Below are 19,738 nucleotides of genomic sequence, written 5' to 3'. Positions count from 1 at the left end.
ATTAAATATGGAACTTCTACAGGTAATTATGGAAAACTGCTTGGTTTCTGTCTTAGTACTCAGATATTTCAGGGATACTGATTTTTCCTTTATTTCATTTGAACCTTCTTCTGCTGATTCTCTAAAAGCTGAGAGCATTCTTGCCATACACATTGTGAAGGTCGGTGAGGAAGACACCCAAATTCCACGACTAAAAACCAGAATTCAAACTCAGAAGCCCTGATTTTGAGTCCAGGTGGAATTTAATTATCCTATCCCTTTATCTCCCTTGTCTTTCATGTTTGCAGTGAAGCATATGGATATGCAGTTCCTTTACAGGGGATTAACAGCAGTTAAAAGGTGGAAAAGGTGCCTGTTTCCTTTATTTACTTTGGAATTGGTACCTGTGTTGCCATTCTTACTCCCTGCTGCCCAGGGAGCATGTTAGAACTGCATGTATTCCTTACGAGTTTTTAAATTACCTCATTGTTTACAAAAATAAAATAGTTTTCCTTTCTTGATGCAATTTATTATTCAGAGGATGCTCTTAAGTATCTGTGTAGAATTATTTAATGATTCACAGAATGTGCCAGAACCTTAACCTGTGTTGTAAAAACTGTGTGGTACATCCCTCTCCTCTCTATAAAAGTCTTTCAAAAATCCACAAATATTTCATAGAAGGTAAGGTCAGGAAAAAAGCCTTTCACTCTGACAGGTATTTTCTAAGATTGCTTGCTACTCTTGTTTCATATCTATTTATGGGAACATTTAAAGTGATGGCACATTTACCTTAAAGTACATTCATCACATGGCTCTTCTTGTTTTGAAAAGGTATGACTGTATATTTTGGTTTAGCAGTTTCATCTGCAGGATCCCTGTCTTTATGTTTCCAAGGGTTCTGCTTTCTGCCCCTGAGTCCTCTGAAATGATTCAGAAGCTATACTGAATGAGAAGGGGGTTGCTGTACTATTTGCATGCTCATAAGCACTCTTTAAGCAGCTTGCCATCATTAAAATTAACCACATAACTTTTCCACTATAAATTATACTGTGACAATTGACTCCACCCCATCATTTTACTGAAACAGAGTATATGAACTCTTATATTATTTCTTGATTCCATTTCTAATGTATATATAATTCTGTTTGTAAACAAGAAAATGCCCCATTTTTAAGTTTATGGTTGTGATCTCAAATATTGCCATGTGGTAGCAATTGTACAATAATTAAACCTATGGGGTTTTTTAGCACTAGGGCTGTATTTGGTATTTTAAACTCTGGCAATTGTAGAATAACATCTTATTTAAAATGAGCTAGAATTATCAGGTATTTTAGTGAGATTAAATATTTTACTTTCTTACATAGGTTAGGGTATAGCCTGCTAAGAAAGCGATGTACACAGGACACTGAGGGTTATTATTAGCACCAAGTATGTCACCTGCTGGGATTATTTGGCTTTCACCAATGCACATATTTCCAAGGAAATGATACATCTCTGCATGGCTTCTCTCAGCCTCTGAGGTGACAAGGCTTTGGGTTTCTTAACGATGGGAATAAAATATTTCTTTTGTCAGCTGGCCACTCTGAACACTGATGATGGAAATTCCCCTTTCTTCCTCTTCCTCTGCCTGTCCTTAACGCATGGTTTACAATCAAAAAATGATTGTGATAACTGGAAATATAAATTGTTGTCAAGATACACTTTTATAGAAAATAAAAGAATATTTATTTTTATTCTGCTACCAGTATCCTGTGCAGAGGAAATAATTCAACGGGAAATCCTGTTGACACAACATTTCTGACACATCAGCCTTTGTGTCTTACCTCCCTTTTTCAGAGGTTGTTTCTGATTCAGAAGCTTCTCCTTCCTGACAGGTGCTGTGCTCAGAGAGTTCACAGTTGGTAAACTGGAGATAACCTTCAGGAGGGGGGCTTACAAAGACCATGGGACTTACTTGCCTTTAGAAATTTTGAAGATGCAATGTATTTAATGCAAGAAAGAAAAGGGTAGAGTGCTTTTTGTGAGCTGGCAGAGGATCAAGTGTGTATGATGTGAAGGAATAAAGGAAGGAGATTCTTGCAGCCTGAGAACAGACATCTGGCTGGCAAAAGAAAAGAAATATCATTGACAGATGAATACTGTTTTAAACTGGGATAATTTTAGATCAAGCGGGCAAAGTTTTGCTCTCATGCATACAGCTCCACTGAAAGGGATGGGAAAGGTGCACGCATATGAGAATAAAATGTGGTGCTAAGTGAGAACTGAAGAACACATATTTTTATATTAGATATTTAGACTTTCATGTTTAGATCACATGGTTTCCATCGGCCATATTTTAGGCATTGCTAAATGCTGCCAGGAACCAGGCTCTGGTTTGGTGACTTTCATTAAAGGAATTAGTGGTTTTTCTCCAGTTTCAGTGTGGCTGGATTCAAAGTGCAGAAGCCCATTTTCACAGTTTAGCATTAATTAGCACTCTAATGGCAGCCTCAGCAGGCAGGTGAAGGATTAAATGGGCATGAAGACCAAACTATCTCTTTTCCCGCAGTGGCAATTCCTTCAAAATAGGGTTGAGCTGTAATGGGCTAATGTGGGGATGTGTGCATGGCTGCTTTCTGGCTGGTCTTGTTCCAGGTGACTGAAGGACTGTGGTCTGCAGGTCTGTCAGTGTAGCACTCATCTCTGTCCTCTGTCATCTCCTATGTGCTATTAAAGTGCACACACACTCCCCCCACACACCCAAACCCTAAAAAAAACACAATCAAAAAAACCCCTTAGTTCTGCTGACTCAGAGAGACACATTCTTGCCCTTTTGAATGAGGGGTGAGAGCTGTTTAGGAGAATTTAAATAAGATCCTTGCCAGCAGTATACAGGAAGGATCGACGATGTTAGATTAAAAGGCAGAGATACTGCTGCTCCCTTTAGGTTTTGCTGAATCATTTAACAAGGTGCAGAAAGTAGGTAAGCCCTGACTCTTTTTTTTTGCTGAAGAGAGCCTCACAGGGTTATATTTGAGAATTGCATGGAGACTGAAAACATAGAAGGAAAATTGTAGTAAGTTTCAGTGAACCTGGAAGGCAGGACCCATCCTGGTGTGAGTCAGAGGGTGTAACTCTGGCTTCCCTCCTGAATTTCATTAAGCAGACATACATACTTTATGTTTATGTATATTGAATATTAAGTATATAATTACAGAAAATTACATGCAGTTTTAATTTTGCTGCTCACACTGAATCTTGAAAAACATTAAAACTTGACTAAGATTTTGAAAATTTAAATTTTTTAAAAGGCTAAATCATGTTCAAATAAAATGTAAAAGAAACCTATAAGAAGCCTTCACCAGTTACTTAATATTTCTAAAACTTTTATTGATATGAATTGATATTTCTGTTTTGTAAGAGACAGGCTTCCAGCTTTTAGTCATGTAATTTAAATATGAAATGTCTGAGAAGCAGAATTCTAGAAACCAGTGTTAAGAATTGCCCCTCAGAGCTCATTTATTCAGTGCAGAAGTTGCTTGGCTTCAATGTAATTTAAATGGTCGGGTCTGTTTCTTAGGACTCTGTGCCTCTTTGTTAAAGTTCAGATACTGAGATACTTTCATGTACCTTGTTTTGAGATAATCCCATTTTTATGAATGAGTTTGAAAAAATGAGGGAGATGTCTCTTACTAGAATATAGTTTTCCTTTGCTAAAAAAAAAATCCCTTTTCTCTTGATGTCCACTCCTTTCAGCATCTTCATTGACAAGAAGGAGTATATACAAAAAATGGCAGAGAATCCAGCTGTAGGAGAATATTTTTAAAATGATCCCTTCCTGTCTGCTTTGACCCCGACTGAACAGTGGGGTTTTGTGTGCCGGGCTGCAGCACGGGCTGGCTGTGCACGGCTGCTGGGTTTCCCTGAAAGAGGAGCTGAGTGCTGTGAACTCCAGACCTCTGTGTGGTGTCAGAAGCTCTTACTGTGCCAATGTAATCTTTTAATAGACATGCTTGCCAGAATGACTTTTTTTCCTTCAAAGATGGAATGAGAAAGCACAGTTGTCATTTAAATTGCCTCTGTCTTTTGTAGTAGTTGGTAGTGATCTGTTGACCAGGATTGGATAATTTAAAAGCTGTTTAACAAAATAACATGCTTGTCTGTGTGAAATATATACAGTGCTGAGAGACGAGGAGAAAAGTCTTCCTTGACAGAGTTCATGGGATTCTTTAGAAGCTGCAGGATGCTGAGACTTGTCTGTGGAATTACAAAAGCTTTGAGGAGCCCATGTTGAGCATTTGCATTATTTTCAGATGGCGACGTGTGTTCAGCTGTCTCTGTGCACCCTCCCGTGTGTGCACGTAGGCACTTCACTGGAGAGGGAGAGGATTCTCAGCACAGTTTTCATTGGGCTTTGCATTTGTTATACATATATTATTGAAATGCTGCCCAGGACACATCACTTCATCTTGTGTAGAACTTAAATCATCATGTTGCATGATATGGTAAAATAAAAGAGATTGTGAAAGAGACAACTGTAAACATTCTGTTTGAAAAGATGTGCTCTTTTCAAAAGACCTTTCTGTTACAGCCAAATAACACAAGAAGCAATATTTCCTTGCTCACAGAGACATATATATTTATTTCTGCAGAGATTTGTTTTGGATTCTCAGTTCTTCCAGTATCTGCATTCTTTGAAATAATTTTCTACTTCCATGTTGACTTTCTCTGTGCTTTAAGTTTTAATCAAAGGTTCCTTACTTCTGATGTCGAGTACTGATGTTAGCCTGTTTACATTCCACTGTTTTTCCTCTCTATTGGGTGAACATTCAAATGTGGTGGTGCCTTTTTGCTTTTATCTACCAAACTTAGCGCACTCTCTTACTACTGACAGCTCAGAAAGATGGTATGCTAGTGGGCAGGATGCTGTGAATTATTAACTTTTCTTTGCACTTTGACAAATTTAGGTTATCTTTGTAAAGACAAATAGTTTCTCTGAAGGAACCAGTGGAATGGTAAATAAGGCTTTGCAAACTTAAATTAAATTTTTTTAGCCAAATTTGACTTTACCGTACTTCCAAAATGTGATTCTGAGTTACAGTTCTTTCATAGGACTTGTACTTTTCATTTCATAGACTAAAGTATCAGAGGAGGATTTTTGATCGCGATTTTTCCTTTCAGTTTGTCTTTCTATATGGATTGATCAATAAAGTGTTAAAGACTGTATGTTGCCACTAAACATCCCCTCTGCCTTTTTTTCTTAAAAATGCAATTTTACAAAAGCAGTTTATTTTCTCCTTTCAATAAAGAGCCTGCACTCAACTAATTTGTGAGCAGATAAAATGTTCAGGAAACATATGTTTGCCAGGAAACTTCTATAATCAAAACGGTCAGCAGGACAGAAATAATGTTTATTTCCTCATTAGGTGTTAATCTTCTTCCATTAAAAAAAAAAAAATTAAAAACTGGCATGGAGCACTGATTAACATACACAAGCAGGAGTGAATCAGAGACAGCATATGTTGCATTAGGTAACAGACACTTATTTGAGTTAATGTTTAGGTTGTGCTGGAAGTCCCAGCCCAGGCACCAGAAAGGCCTTTGCAATTGGGGAGTGTTTTGGGCGGCAGACAGCAGGAGCGATGTCATCCAGGGCACAGTTTGCCTTGAAGCAATTAGCAGGAAGAGGAGGAATGTTGATTTCAGCTGCTAGAGGACAGCCAAACAAAATAGGTTTGTTCGAGGTGTGGTAAGGCAAGTAGCAGGTTTAATACAAGTTGGTTAAGAAAATACAGTATTGGGAATGCTCATGTGGAATTGCATTGGAGATACACAGTTACTGGTGACAGCAGTAATTATTGACAGAGCCACATACTTACATCTAAAAAACTCTGGGATGATGCTGAAGCATTCAGATGCAGGTTGTTCAGACTTCCATCCTGTGGCAGTGCATCTGTTTATCGGGAATTATCTCCTGAATGTAAATGAATTTCAGTCCTAAGTCATTGCACCTCTTGCCAAGAGGTATTTATTCCAATCACTTGCCTAAAGCACAGGGAGTTATTGCTTGACGTTTTATAGCTCCAAAAAAAAGCTGTCATTTCAAAATCATTTGTTCAGAGAGGAGAAAATGGAGCAAAACAGTTCATTTTACCCTAAGCACTGCTATTTGGCAGTATTCGCATTTGCACGGCACAAAGCTGCAATATTGATTTTTCGCTTACAGGGCCTCCCACAAGTTCTTTCTTCGATTGTCAGGATTGCAAGATGGATTGAATTACAGTTTGCTTGTTGATACACTTATTTTTTCTTTGGTGATAGGAAAAAATTACAAATAAAGCTTCAGCATAAAGATCACAGCAGCTCTGCTAGTGGACTTTGAATTTATTTACTTTATTTAGTTAAAATTCTTTCTGCACCACAGAGATTCCTTAGAGCAGCATTCCCACCTAATGTATGCTGCATTGTTTTGCTTTATTGCTTGCTGCTTTAGCAATGTAACACCTACATTGCAATCTCAGGTGTGTCCTCTGTTGCCTGTGAAGTGATCTAACCTTGCTCTAATATTTTTAATGTTTGTCCTAATACAGAACTTCTTGTGGATGCCTGTAGGGGGAAAAACGGAAGGATAAAACACATTCATAGTCATTATAGCTGTTGCCACAGATGATGAAGTAAGATTTGCAGGCTGCTGATTTCTGTGCAGCAAACTGCAGAGGTCTTGTGTTTGAATTCAGAGTATTTCCTAGCAGAAGTGGAGCCTGTGCTGCAGGATCCGCAGTAAGGGTCAGTGCTGGTCACAGCGAGCTGGGTGTGGGTTTGTCAGCCCTGACCCCATAACTATCCTGAGCTGCTGCTGCACATGGAGCCCCTGACACCTCAGCAGATGTGCCCTGTGCCCCTTTCCTCCTGCCCTGGTGCAAACACCTCTTTGGACAGCTGTAGGTGCTGTTCCCCTTCTTGCTGATAGAAATACAAAAATTGTGGGATGGGTGGAGTCCCCCAGCCAGGCCGTGGTGGTGCCGCAGGCCAGGGAATCCCTGCTGACTACAGGAGATGCAGGCACCATTGCTGCCAGCTGGAGGGATAATCTTCCTAGGGTCGGCATTACATTTGACAGGAGCAGTAGGATGTAGGAATGGCAGTGACTAGCAACATTTTAGTTGGTCCCTCTATGGCTGTTGTGATGGTAATTAATCAGAGGAGCTGCTGTATTCATGTGTGGTGGGGACTCGGCATGGACCCCTCCCTGTGCCCGTTCCACGCCCTCACTGAGCCATGAGTGACTCTGTCTTCACTGCTAATTTGCTGCATGGGAGGAACATGTAGGGTATTAATGCAAGGCATTCGTGTTTTAGGTCTTTCCAGCTTTCAGCCCATGACACCTCAGCAAGCCTCTAATAGTAGTGTTTGTTATTGCTCATGGTATGTGCAGCTGAACTGATGGCCAGGAGTGAATTTGAGACAGAACTTGATGCTTTCCACAGCAATATGGCTTCTTCCCTTATTAAAAGTTACTGGAGCATACTGGCAGGGTAACAGTACTGGTTTCCTGTAGGATATGGTTCCACAGAATATAAAGGTAGACCTGGTCACTGGGCTCTGGCCAACTGTTCCCCTTATGGCTGGGCAAATTCACGCCCACTCAAAGATCTGCTCCTCTGCGACCTCATCAGTGTCCTGCAGGAGAGGGAGGTAAGGATCAGAGCTGCCCCTGGCATAAGTTCATTACACAAGTTGTACAAAAGCTGGTGCTGGTGCAAGGGCAAGGCAGGGACATGCAGGTAGAGGAGGGGTGGATGGGAAGATGGGCTCTGGCTGCCAGGGAGCCACATCCTTTTACTTGCGTGATCATTATAAAAAACTTTTGCAGTCTTAACAAATAATCATCTTCATGCAGTAGGAGTTTTAAGCCACAGATATTAATTCAATAGAAAAAGTGATGGCCTCTGGTTCATGGGAAAATTTACTATCAAGGGGTTATCTCAAGTTGTTCTTGATTTTTTTAGATACTTGCTTCCTTGCTTCTTCTAATGCATCATACTTTTTAACAAAAGTTTATTTTCTTTGTTTTCAAAAACCATAGAGCTTCAACTTTCTATACTTAGCAGCTATTTCTTTTTGCTGTCACAACTGGTCTCCAAAAGCCTGCACAGAAATACTAATGGCCTTGTGCTACTGTATTATGAAAACATTTTTTAAAAATAGGAAATTCTGCTGAAAGTTTAGTATTTACTATTTTAAAGAAATCGGTTTTTAACACTGCCACCTTACCCAGCTCATCTTCCAAAAGTCACACAATTTTGTAAGAAACAGAAATACTGTTTAATAATAATCCATCAGTAACTGTGTACAAGAAACTGTAGTATACAGATAGTTTTATTCTGATGTAATATATTCTTTTGCATTAAGAAATGTCTCTGAAAGTCTAAACATCTGGATGACTAGCTGAACCTTGTTTTGTTTCTAAATTATTTCATACTGCTTCATTGGAGAAGTCACTTATGTTTAGGAATTCTCTTATGTAGAAAAATGTTAAAAATTAAAATTCTGTGAAACACATATCATTTTTGTGAGAGATGGGGAGATTTTATACAGTACACATCTGTGGTACTGACACTTTCTGTATTTGTTTTAAAATATTATCTATATGTAGTTTAATTTATGTAAAAGACACAGTAAGGAGCACTGGAGTTCAACTAGGTGAAGTGTCAGCATGTATATGGATCATGTCCATGCTGAGGTCACAAAATAGCTAAGCAAAAGTAACCAACTCTTCCTGGAGAAAAGGAGTCACAAAGTAAGAAAGACTAATGAAGTTGGAAGTTGGAACTATGGCTTTGGGTTTTTTTGTGGTTCTATTGTTTTCTTTTTAAAAATCACTTCTGCAAATCCTGCCTGCTCTGCTGCTTCCCACTTCCAGACATAGCCTGTCTGACTGTGCCCAAGGAGTGGAGACACAAGCAGAGAGAAAAGAGGTGAAAACTGGAATGTGCAGTGTAGCCATGCAGACAGGCACCACTGTCTGCTCTGCCCAGGATTAGAAGCAGTGAAAAGGAATTTCCTCCTTTCCCAGATTAAGAACACAGCACCCGTGGTGTAGGGATGTGACAGTTCCATGAAAGATGCCTCGCTTAACATGGTACCGGGTCAAACGGTGTAAAGATGCACTTCCTCTAGCACATGGGAGTTAGTGCTTATGTGACAGAAGAACAGTCCAGTGCAGTATATCCTTTAGGTTCAATCCCATTTTGTCCTTGTTTTTTTTCTTTAAGGTTTCAGCCGAGCAGCACTACCGTTTGGTTTGGTTAGGAGGGAGCTCTCCTGCGAAGGCTACTCCATTGACCTGCGGTGTCCAGGAAGCGATGTTATCATGATAGAAAGTGCGAACTATGGCCGGACAGACGACAAGATCTGTGATGCTGACCCTTTCCAGATGGAGAACACAGAATGCTTCCTTCCAGACGCCTACAAAATTATGACACAAAGGTAAAAATGCACATATCATGGTGAGGACTAAAGTGGAAAAATGTCTGCATTAATACAGAGAGAGGTATATACTGTAAGAGTTGTTGAGTTGTAATTGCCACTTTGCTATTCAGGTAGTATTGTTTCTATCTAATAATATTTAAAGGAAATAAAAACTACCAGTTGCAATTAAAGGTTTTGGGGTTTTTTAAGTTTTGTAAACAAACATTAAAAAGCAGGAAGATAACTTCAAGGACAATGAAGCAATTCAGTTATTTGGCGATTCCCTATCTCCTTGCCTTTCAGGTGGTCGAACAGCCCTGAGAATGTTTCCAAATGCCCGCTGTATTTTTCAGTAGATGCAGTAAATCACTGCCATAGTTCCCAACAGTAGTCCCCTCCAATGGAAAATGCCAGAATGATTACATGCCAGGATGATTATATGTCATTATACATGTGTGTACAAGCATACATGTGCATATAAGCACAAGTTAAATTCTCTTAGTGACAAGTGCTCGTCATTCAGAGAAGGCAGAAGAGCCGAATAAGAATCATTAAGTCATTTAGGTTGAAAAAGACTTTTAAGATTATAGAATCCAACCATTAGCCTGGCGCTGCCAATTTCACTTCTAAATCATGTTCCCAACTGCCAATAAAAGTATTTTTAGTGCAAAAGGTGCATGAGAGCTCAGATTCACAGGAAGTCCTGTGCTAATTGCAGGCAGCAGTCACCTACTACTGACAGTTGTGGAAATGTCAGCACAAATCAGTCACTGGCATTGCTACTGGCTTAAACTAAAAGCCTGAATGAGTTCAGGATTGGTTGGAAGTTTTCCTCCCAGTGTCTTTTTCCTCGGGTTGGGAATCTGAACAGAAAGGGGAAGGGATAACCTGGAAGCTTTCTGGTGCATGTACACAGATGTGTCAAATGAAATATTCAAGTTGTCCTGCCTGCTGTGCTTCATTTCCTCTGTTTGAACATGGTAACATTAATAACATAGTCACCTCTTTAAAACAGTTTTCCATTTTGATTTATCAATTCAGTCGAGTTTTCATGAGTGGGACTCTTAAATTTTTTTGTCATTTTTATGTGAATATGCAGATGTTTTCTGCTTCTGTAGTCAAATATTTGGGCTGGACTTCAGACTTCAATTTCAAATGTTGGAGGTAAATTAAGGATATCAGGTCTTTTATTCCTGTTCTGTGTTGAACCTGTGACTTGTTTTGTGATCAGTAAGGGAAAGGCTCCATCACTACACTCTTAAAAAGGTAATATAACTTCTTTAAATCATGTTTGAATTATCTTCTTGTGGTTCTAGTTCGTAGTTGTTAATTAGATCAAGCCAGATTTCCATCGAGACTGCAGCAGCAGTGTCATCATCCTCTAATCTGTCAACTCCCTTTGAAACCACCTTCAATTGCTTTTGTAAATGTAGTGCCTCTCTGTAGACTTCCTTGTTGTGTAAAATGCATGTTGTGTTTTGATCAAAGTCGTCCTTATGTTCACAGCAAATATACAGATTAAGGTAGTCGGAGACAAATACAGAGGCACAATCTTGCTTGAAGTGACATCAGACTGTTACTGGAAAGCTGAAATTTCAGTCTTTCCCTTTCAGTCCTTCCAGTTAATCAGCTGTAAGTTTATGATAGCATAGTCTATTTTTTAACTTCCCCCATCTTCTACCTTTATGCTTTGTTCAACATTAAAATAAAGTTGTGATCACATATAGGACATTGGTTCAGATTATCTATGCTAAGAGTTTTTCTTTTTTGTTCTCCTTTTTTTGTCTGACATTTATAGCAATTTGGAAGTTTGCTTTCATATTTTTCTTTCTTAGATCCTGTCATTAAGTAGAAAAGCTGTCTCTTGTCTTGCTTAATCTTTTCCAAAATTGCTCAGTTTGTACTATATTGCAAGCATAGAAGAGTGTTGCAAATTTCTTATGAAATACTAGAAGTTCTTATATCTCATTTATTTATAACTCCATCGGTGATTGTAGTTTTTTGTTGTCTAAGGCAAATTGTTGTTTTGCACTCAGTATATATCCTTGAGCTGATCTATTAAAGTAACACATCAGCTGTATTTTGATGGCAGCAATTGCACAGAAAAGTCTGACCTGAAGGACTATCAAGTTCATTGCTTTTCCTTTTTATTTAATTAATAGAAAAAAAAAAGGACTTTTGATGACAGGGAAAGCTTTTCTTCCCTACCTTCAGAAATAATCAGCAATAGTTTCTGTATTTCTACTTAAAATCTTGCAGTGTTTACTTTTAGGGACCTGTTTTTATAACTTCAGTCAACCGTGTTACCGCTGCATTTGACCACTCGATTCATTTTAGACATACAGTTAAATGTAGTTCCACAGCAATTATTAACTACTCATTCATTTGCAACATTACTCCACAGCTTTTGCACAGCAACTACATTTACTGCAATTACAAGGTGAAAACACTAGCTTAATGAGATCAATACTGTGAAATCTGAAGATTGAAAAATAAGATGAGGTTTCCAGTTTAACACAAAGCCGTGTGATCACGTGCCCTGCTCCCCTTCTAGAGAATTTGAGATAGTAGCACACAGACCTTGCTGGTGTCCACTGATGCATCAGCTCTTCTTTCTCAGAATGAGCTGCTACTTAATCTTTTCTACCTCTTTCTTTTCAGCAGTTCTCAAAAGATTTTTAACTTAATGCGTTCCTAGGAAGCCTGACTAGAACACTAATGACTTCATTGCTTTGCTTTTACCTTTGTAAAGTAGTTATTAAATTTTTAGTCCCTGATTGAAATTACATCCCAATTATTCCAGAATAAAGTCTTTCAGATGTATTTAGATTCTATGTAAACTTCAGACTGTCATGGTTAAAATTAAAGCTTTGAAGAAAGAGACTAGACCTTTAGAAACTCCTTCTCCTCTTTCACACTTCTCTGATAATTAACCCCAGCGTTTGCATATTGTCAAGTTTGAGAGATTCTACCACACACTGCAGTTCAGTACAGAAATAAGCTTATTTCTGGAATATTTGGTGAGCAAGTAGCATAAGTGAGTGCCAGAGGAACCACGTTTCAGGCAGTTAGATCTTGAAGTAATCAAACTCCTCTGTGCTCTGCTGTCCTTTAGCAGGGACAAATCTCTGTTTCCTTTTCATTTAAAAACAAATTAAATGAACAGGGAAGCAGAAGATGCAAAACAGCCTGAGAAAATTGCTGTAGTTGCTTGGTCATAAAGTGTGTTTTTGTGGCTGTAGCAGAAACTGCCATGAAACTCGGAAGTTGATAAGGCTAATACTGCTCTTTTTAGGCATGGCAGAGATTTGAAAATTAACAGCATAAAATTTACTTATGACCTCGTCTTACCCATTTCCGTGGCAAGCGGATTGCAGGTGGATCGCATGAGTTCTGTTCAAACCACCTGGGTGTTTGAAGATTTTCTGTCTCCAATGTCAACTTCAAAGCCCTGGTCTGGGTCGTAGCTTTTTGTTAGGAGAAGCATAAAGGTTACCTAGGTACCACACAGAGTTTGGGGGTCTGTTTTATTAGATTAAAATAATAATGGATATTTAAAAGTACTTCTGCATACATACTTAAAATATATTTCAAATCAAAAGTCTCTTATGCATGTAATTTTATAGAGGAATAATGAGATGCTAAGTTGGGTTCTTGCATGCTGGGACCATTCTTTTTGAATTAAAAATAGGGGTTGTTTAGTAGGAATAATTTTTCCTAGTTCCAAATTTTTTGTTTAGGAAAAGTTCATGGTTATTTATTGTCACAATTGGACACTATAACTATCTTCATGATTCAAGGACAGTGCAGTTAGATTTTTTTTTTTTTTTACTGACTTTGTGTTTAAATATATACTTGGATGGTGTGGCAGATAATAATTTTGAATAATATAATTTTAAATTTTGATAAACCCCATATTTTAAAAATGATGGGTCCTGTTCCTATCTGTACACCTTATTTTTTAAACAATTGTACTTACAACTATTGTTGGGGTTAGAAAATTATTATTTTTTGTTTAAAGAAAATGAAGCCTATCCACTCAGAATCTGGAATCATTTACCTAGATGCAAAATTCAAACATTTACTCTTGACAGCCAAGTTAATGTTAAGTTTAGAAGGAAGATGCTTTCCCTCCTAGCAAAGGCTAAAATACCTTGAATTTTTAAATAGGAACTGTATGCTCTCTGATCTGATACCAAGAGTATTCTTGTAAACAAATGTTGAAAAGAAGAAAATTCAAAATGTTTAAACTTCCTTTGCAGACCATGTAAACATCTACATTAAAAGACAGTGCTCTTACAGGTGGGATATTCAGTTATTTTTGATCTGATTTTTGATCTGCAACAGAAAGGCAGTTACATCAGTTCTGCACTAAAATAGCCTTTAAATTCTATTTTCACCTACAATTTATACTATAATTGTGGCTTTTGTGAACTTTACATCATTACTAAGCATAGTTAATTGGTATAATTTTGCTTTCTAAATATGCACAAACAAAGCAAACCTCATTTTCCATAGGTAAGCTTAAACATAAAAATATGTCAGGTATAATAGATGAACTTAGGCAACTGTAATTTTTTTAATACTCTTCCCTTTTAAAACATTACTGCAGAAAAGCGAAGGATTAAAAGAGGAATAAATCCTCTTCATCAGTGTTTATTTTTTCTGTTGCATGTATCCTGTTCTATCTATAGCACAAGCAACACATGTACCTTCAATTACCATGTCCATCATGACACCAGTGAAGAGTTCACGCCTGGGTTTTTGTTACCATGAACTTTTCTCACATGGCAATGCTCTTAACCTGTTATGTCCATCATCTCTCTGCAAGACAGCTGCACCTCAGCAGAGGGTTTTCAGAATGTAAGTGACATGCCCCTGCCCCACTGAGTGACCAAGGGAAAGCTGAAGGAAGGAACATATCCATTCCTTCTCCTAAGACTTATTTTTTCTTAATCCAGCCATGGGAGATCGGGAGACTGGAGATGTTCATTCTTTTCCATCTATTCACACGTCCAAGAAATAGCTCTTTCTGAAAAATCGTTTATATAAATGAGTGAGACATTTTTAAAAGAAAACAAAATGAGGTCTGTTCCAAAGAAGACTCATCTCTCAAGCCCTCTTTCCTGTTCCTGCTTGTCAGGTCAGCAGAGAAAGCACTGTCACACCATATTAGTGTCCTTTCAAGTAAAAACAAGTTTGGTCTGTTCCATAATGTGAGTGAATAAAGCAAATCTTCCACTGGACTCCAGGCTTGGGTGGACACTGGGTAAAATCTATAACCAATGAATCTCTTTCATCGTAGCAAAAAGGTGTAGTCAGAAGGAAACTTGGCACAGGGTGCTTTGCTGGTAGAATGCACTGGGTCACTGCAGAGCTGAATTCCAGCCTTTGCAAGACTTCCAAAGAGAAGCATTTCAGAGCCTCTTTCAAAAACAGTTCCTTCAGACAGGGCCCAGGGTTGATTCAGTTAAACTGCAGCACACTTCAGATTTGCATTTCTTGGTATGACTTAGCCTTTTTCACGGGCTGGGTTTTATCCTTTGCCATTTGGAGCTGCCTGTGATTGAGGTAATGCCACATTGTACTTTGGGGGTCTGCCAGGCTTAGGCAAGGGCTCTGCTGACCCCTGCTGCTATCCTTGCTTTTTCCCTTGCTTTTCCTTCTGCAGCCAAAGGTTGCCTTTCTTTGCTAAAGATAGTATGAGGTGAAAAGTATTTTCGAATAAGAGGTACACCTTGCCTTTTTCTGCTTTCTGCATGTCTTTCCTTTTTATGTCAGAGAAATCCCAGTGCTGATGACAGGGTAGCGCAGGCTGTTGTGGATCGGGTACGTTCCTGGAATTCACACAAATCGGAGGTTCTGTGGTACTGAGGCTGCTCTCTCTAACAAGGACCTTTTGCTTTGGCATGACAGCTCTTTCTGTTTCAGCTTCCTGACAGCTGCTTCACAAAACATTTACCATACAACATTATCAACATTAGATATCTTTCTCTTAAGCACCCTTTTAAAATGAAGGTTTAATTAATCTGAAACAGACATAGCTCTTAGTACAGCAGTCAACCCTGTGACTATTTTGTTGTAGCAGAAGCTTAAAATGCTCTTTATTTTGAAACTAAGCTTTTCACAATACTGAGCTGGGGCCAGATTGATTTATGTTTTGTTTTCTATGTGTTAGTCACAAGACTTAGTTATGACTCAAATACAAGTAAAAAAGCAGAAATACATGTAGACTGTTTTCCTGAACAAGGCATAATCACGGAGCCTGGAAGGTTCCTGAAACACACCGCAGTACCCGTGACTGAGATGAACCTTTTCTGGCATTGTGTATTTTCACTATCATTAGTTCTTAATTTGAAAGTAGTAGGTCTAGTTTTACTCATTAAAAATAGGAGGTTTTGTTAATGGGGTGGTTCTATCATGGTATTACATAGTAAATTAAATACAAATCCTCATATTACGAGGTTCTTAGCAGTCAGGTGAGGGGAAATAGCTGTCAGTGGTACTTGATCATCATTTTGCAATGTGTTCTATTTTAATTTTCTGCAGAAGAAATTTTACTACACACGTGCAAGCACATAACACACGGGCGCATGGCTGTAGTCACGACATTGGACAAGCTACAAAAGAAACAACAAAAGGATCATTCATACCAACTAATTACATTTAAAATTTAGATTTAGTTTGCTTCAACAAAGATGGGATTCATTATTTTACTAGGATGTAGCTTGACATTCTGTTTAATGTTTTCATATCTTACATTCAAGTAGTTTTCTTCCTTTATTATTGGCAAACCACAATCAAATTCTTCTTAAGTCAGCAGATCTCTTATCTGGCAGGATCATAGATACATACTCATCAGTCATTCCTTGCTATTCATGGGGTGAAAATAAATGTAACGAACTATACATATGTATAAATAAAATTTTAAGTATTATATGCTGTTGCTTGTGTATTTGAGCATCATACAAAATACATGCTTCAGCCTGTGATTTTCTTGTGGGTTTTTTTCTGCTTGCTGAAATGGGCTCTACTGTACACTGTTTAGCCCAGTTAATCACGTACTGTATGTTTTGGGTATGTAATTACCTCTCTTAGTAATTTGCTAATTTTTTGAGAACTTGACTGAGACAACATTGCTTAACCTTCAGCACTGTTCAGTTGAATTTTGTGTCCTCTTGAAAGAGTTTGCATGACTTTTACATGGTTTTCATATTTCTAGTCTAGCCAATATAAGTTCCTGGTTCAGTTGCAGTCAGAACTTTATTATTAAAAATTCTGATTTACAAATATATTGCTGTGCCAAATTTAGTTCACATAGAATAATAATAATGTAATAGTTGGAGCCTATTAATTCCTCCCACCCCAATAAAACCTCTATAATACTTAGCCAGAACAGCTACATTATCAGATAAGTTGATTTAGGACTTTATACATGTGTTCATATAGCCATTTATCTCTACCCTTTCTGAGGAGACCTTTATTAAGCTGTGATGACTGCTGAATATGAAATGTAACCAAGATTATTTTTTTATTCAAATATAATTTAAATATTCATCAAAGAGGAGTTATGCTTGAAACTGACAGAGACTATTAACATCAAAAAATATAATTAACTGCACTGGGTATCATGAAGCAGAGTTAGCCAAATAGCCGAGAGGTCTAATTGCTCTAGAGTCTGAGAAGCAATAGTTTTATTTTATACTGTTGCTGTGGAATTAATAGTGATGTGGTTTCCTATGCAAGGCAATTAAAAGCTGCCTGTTAAGGTTCATTGCACTATAGGAAATCTGTTGAATATCACTTAGTAAACAGAACTGACATGGAAAAGGTACATGAACATGGGCACAGCAGGGTATGGATCATAAATTAGGACAGATTAATATGAATTAAATATATGTAAGTAAATTATGAGTACTTTCTAGTGTTAAAAGTCAGCAGTAGCCATGAAAGTGAAAAGTTTTCATTAGTAACACAAAGGAAATAGAATTTAAAGATTATTAGAATGAAGATGTTTAATTCAGAGGAAAGAAATAGAAGAGTAACATGGGTTTAAAAATTAAAAACTGTCTACAGAGTAGCATAGAAATTAGCAGATCTCATTCTGTAAATTTCCTTCTGCCATGGAATAATCTCCTACTTACAATAAAAAACCTTCTGACCTTTGTGGCTCAATTAAGCTTTTAGTTGAATTCAACAAGAAAAATCTTCTTTATTGAATTCCATAGATTCTGCCTGTGCCCAGGGTATACATTCTAAAAAGGGGTGGCCATATTCATGGCATTTTGACATTAATGAGGTTGCTGAAATGGAAGAGTTTAAGGATCAAAGATACAAGCAATAGTGGTATTTTACAGCATTTCTTTTTTTCCTCTCTAATAATAAAATTGCAATTTAATTGCTTAATAAATGGACCGTGATTACTGAAAGACATAGATAATTTCCGTCTTTGCATTTTATCTTCTCCATATTGCAGAACAATAATTAGCAAAAATACTACTGCCACAAATGAAAGAAGTCTTTTTTTATTTTTTCTTTCCTTCGTATAATAACTGTGAATGAAAGGAGTTTGCGTGTGTGTCCTTTAGTCTAGTGAGATACTCAGTGTCTATGGTTTTTAAGAAGCAATCTCAAAAGCTAATGTCATACTGGTAAAATAAAATCACACGAAGAATTCAACTAGAATTCCTGCTTTATATAAAGATTGGCTGCCTGTTTCATACATTATTGAGCAGGCTTACCCTGTTTATATCAGTGACATAAGAGTGTGTGCTACTTTCTCAGAAGAGCACTGTCTTTGCCGCTTCACAGCACAGTGCCTTGTACTCCCAGGCTTGCACATGGTGTTAGCAGATATTTAAAGCACTTCAGCTTAACATTTTATAGGTCATGATGAACTGAGCCTATAAAACAAGTTACTGCAATGAAGTTAATGCAGTCTTAAGAGTGTTACATAGACCAAATACTCAGTATTCAGGATATTTTTAGCCCACTCTAGACATATCAATGGGAAGGAAAGGTTCTTACCATGAATTTTTTTCTATGTCAAACCTGATTTACAATACACTTGCAGTACAGAAACTTTACTACAAATTTACTATGGAAAGCCATTTTTTTCAGGTTTACCGGGTAATACAGTAACTATAGGAACATTTGAATTTCAAGTTGCTCTACTACACACACACTCACACACACATATACATGCTAAACAGAAAAAAAGAGAAGAAATGAGGCAGAAAAATCATTTCATTGAGCAAGCTGGCCTGACCAAAGTCATGCACTTTGACCACCTTGGAGGAAGAAGTCTTACTCCTTCTCGGTGTCACCAACCTGTACAACGTTTCATCTGGCAAGATGTGTATTTTCTTGTTGTAGGTGCAAAGGCATCTATATTCCTTTCTTAGTTGTAATCTGTGATCTTTAACCCTACTGTTCATTGCTTCTCAGATACTTTGCTTCTTGTGATACATCTCTATATGATAAAGGAGCAATTTGGAAAGGTATTTAATACACACCTTTTTGCAGCACTGTAAAATTGTTTCACCAAAACTCAAGAGTTTGTGCTCTGTCTATTAAATACTTTCTTGTAGGCTGAATTGTAAGTGTAGCAATAACGTGACAGTTCCAAACGCATAATCTTTCCCTGTTTACTGAATTTATTACAGGCATTGAGTTCAACTGTACTGTTACACTCATGAAACTGTAGGTGTTTTCTCATCTAGGATGTAGCAGCAGTGATATTACTTTCAGTATATTTTTCTGGTGCCAGCATCACTGGTGGGTATGAAAAACATAATTTACTTTGTGTATTTAGCTTTCTTGTATAATTTTGCTGCCTTTGTGACAGAGATACAGCAAAAGAACACCTCCTGGAGTCACATTTAAAACAGGAGCACTTTGGGTAATGTACTGTAGACAGAACTCATATGAGTTAGAGCTCACTTATCACGAATGCCATCAGCAGTGCCTTGTTGCTTTCTTATCAGCTACTTCCTGCTGTCAGCCCAGTGCTTATTTCAATAGTAAAGGATTTGCATCAAATGTAACACAGTATTATGTATGGCTAACATGTGGTTTTTAATTGTGCAGGCACATGAGACGCCTTCAGTGGTAGACAGTTTGATAAAAGGATTAGATCATGAATATTTTTGACACAATCAAAGATTTTCTGTGCATTGACAAAGTGAGGCTAGTGAATTTTCTGATACATGTTTTACAGTGGTGAATCTGCTTGGTTTGTGTAAAAGCCAACTGCAGAATATACAGGATTTTTGCAGATGTGGGAACAAGCAAACGGAAGCAGTCCCCT

The 19,738-nt window shown here is 37.7% G+C and overlaps 1 protein-coding gene across 10 annotated transcripts in view; it reads left to right on the top strand.

The window, feature by feature from the left end:
* Nucleotides 1-19,738, top strand: part of ADGRL2 (adhesion G protein-coupled receptor L2) — a 387,257-nt gene that overhangs the window by 303,860 nt on the left and 63,659 nt on the right. For all 10 annotated transcript variants that reach the window (XM_069023029.1, XM_069023030.1, XM_069023031.1 and 7 more), the window contains one exon: nt 9,234-9,447. In XM_069023029.1, the coding sequence (XP_068879130.1) occupies nt 9,234-9,447 (214 nt within the window). The remainder of the gene's footprint in view (nt 1-9,233; nt 9,448-19,738) is intronic.

The sequence above is a fragment of the Aphelocoma coerulescens genome, chromosome 8 (assembly GCF_041296385.1).
Source record: "Aphelocoma coerulescens isolate FSJ_1873_10779 chromosome 8, UR_Acoe_1.0, whole genome shotgun sequence".
NCBI lineage: Eukaryota > Metazoa > Chordata > Aves > Passeriformes > Corvidae > Aphelocoma > Aphelocoma coerulescens.
The sequence above is the reverse complement of the archived record's forward strand: the minus strand, read 5'-3'. Positions and strand labels throughout refer to the sequence as shown.